The sequence below is a fragment of the Austrofundulus limnaeus genome, unplaced genomic scaffold (genome assembly GCF_001266775.1).
Source record: "Austrofundulus limnaeus strain Quisiro unplaced genomic scaffold, Austrofundulus_limnaeus-1.0 Scaffold418, whole genome shotgun sequence".
NCBI classification, from domain to species: domain Eukaryota; kingdom Metazoa; phylum Chordata; class Actinopteri; order Cyprinodontiformes; family Rivulidae; genus Austrofundulus; species Austrofundulus limnaeus.
Window position 1 is genome coordinate 165873 of NW_013952820.1, and position 2232 is coordinate 168104.

General features: G+C 38.9%; 1 protein-coding gene across 1 annotated transcript in view; it reads left to right on the forward strand.

Moving 5' to 3' along the window:
* LOC106529019 (kalirin) overlaps positions 1–2232 on the forward strand; it is a 61454-nt gene that overhangs the window by 41818 nt on the left and 17404 nt on the right. The window contains exon 39 of the mRNA XM_014024323.1: positions 1302–1503. Coding sequence (XP_013879777.1) covers positions 1302–1503 — 202 coding nt within the window. The remainder of the gene's footprint in view (positions 1–1301; positions 1504–2232) is intronic.

The window sequence follows — 2232 nt, forward strand, 5'->3', positions numbered from 1 at the left end:
GTGTGTGTGTGTGTGTGTGTGTGTGTGTGTGTGTGTGTGTGTGTGTGTTCTGTTTGACAGGAGAAGAGTTGTGTTGGTGCTTGTGTGGATTTTGTCTTGTACACACAGCTGTTTGTTTTTTACAGTTAAAATGAAAATTTCTCCTGTTTCAAAGCTTGTGTCTCTGATTTAACATTGAATGTTTTTGGGAGGACAGGAATAGAAAGGAAAAAGCAACAAAATAAACATTAAACTATTAGAGACTCGGGGCCTTTCCCAATCAGTGGCTACACACTCACCCTACTCCCTACTCACTCAGTTTGTGCATTCCCGCAGAGGGTTGGCCATATTAAGTCCCATCTGAAAACAATTAGGAACGAGGGCGAGTGGCTTATTAAGCCCTCCACAGCGAGTCTACATCCAGTGCAGACTTGATCAGCAGGTGCAGCACCAAATACTGGTCGGTACGGAGGACAGTACGTATAAATATAAGTTCCACATACAGTATGTTTTGTACACATATTTATTAAGTAAACACCTCACCAACAATATAACTTCACATAAATCATGTTTAATTCAATTAAAACTTAAGTAAAGACACAGAACCCTGGTCCACATTTAAAAAAGAAGAAAAGAAAAAGGAAAGAAAAAGTAAAAAAATGATTTTAAAAATGTTAAAATTGCAATTATTTTGACAAGTTATCACACTGTTTTTGTTACAAATACAGTCATATCTGAAAACTCTCTAAAACAGGGGTGTCAAACTCTTTTTCAATGAGGGCCACATGAGCGTTATGGTGGCCCTCAAAGGACCACTTATGATGAACTTTGACATTTTATGTTTAACTTTGACTAAACCGTGTTTCAACATGTCCTCTGATATGACACTGATAAGAACTAAGTGTACGACTGACTAAATCTGAAATAAATACAGAAATATTATTAAAAGTAAAACTAATAAAGTTTTTCTCACTGATAAGTTTCTAGTGAGTAGCTGCGTTATGGCTGATTTAGTTTATAAAGGATGCTGACTTTAAAGCAGCTTATTTTCTGACAGCTCAGTAACTTAAAGCCAACAGCTCAGGGGCAGGACAATTATTATTATCTTTCACCATTTTAATTTATTTTGTTGCATTTAATCATAAATTTAAAATTTACCATTGACATAAAAACAAATTTCATGCGAGGGTTCTTCACAGCGAGTGTAGCATGTAGGGAGTAGGGGGTGGGATTAGTCACTGATTGGGAAAGGCCGTCTGCCTCACACGTCAGGTGCTGCAGCTGCTTCAGGTGTTGGACTCACTTCTCTCTCCTGCTCACAGGAGGGTTTACTGCCGATGAGCGCCCTCTGCCTGTCACACTCCCACAGTGCAGGCGACATGGAGGGGCTTGTCCCGCCCTCCACCACATCCTCAGGCACCCCGTCCATCTGCAACACCACCACCTCCTCTGTGTGCAACTCCACCTCCTCCACCACCACCACCTCGTCCTCTAACTCCTCCTCTGTTGTGAACTCTGCGAGGGGTGAGTAACTCAGCTTGTTGTTTGTGCGTCCCAGCCTGACAAATGTTGACAGATGTTAATGATGCTGCACCTCTGTGTGACAGGCAGCAGCTGGAGCTGTCAGCTGCAGCTCAGTGCAGCTTCGACACCAACAAGACATGAAAAACAACAATTTACATCGTTTTAATCAATGTTTTGTCACTTCCTTGTCAAAACGGCGTTATCTTTAACATCCTCAGTCCACACGGAGTGTCTGTATTCAGTATCTGTGACATCCCTCATCGTAAATATTTAAATCCATGATTGTAGAGATGTAAACACACACAAGCCTCTGAGAGTTTGTCTCAAGAGATATTTTGCTAACAGATACACAAACATACATACAAAAACACCGACTTAAACAAAAATCACAGCCTTTCAACATTAGTCAATAAAAGCAAGCAAAAAAAGAACAAAACATCCCCGCAAGAAAAAAAAGAAAAAGTTTATAGAACAAATTTAAATGTTACAAAGAAAACACAGATGTCACTGTTAAAGGTAAAATAAAAAAAAGACACATAAGATGAAAAATTAACATCAGCTGAATCACTGCAAAGTCCCCATGAGGATAGAAAAGCAAAAATGTGTGTGTGAGTGGTCTTCCTAAAACAAACGAAGCTGCATTTTAAAAATAAAGTTAAATTACATGGTACTTTATTTTTTTCTTAAATTTGTTTCTTTTGTTGTTGTTGTTGTTTTGTTTTTTTTTTG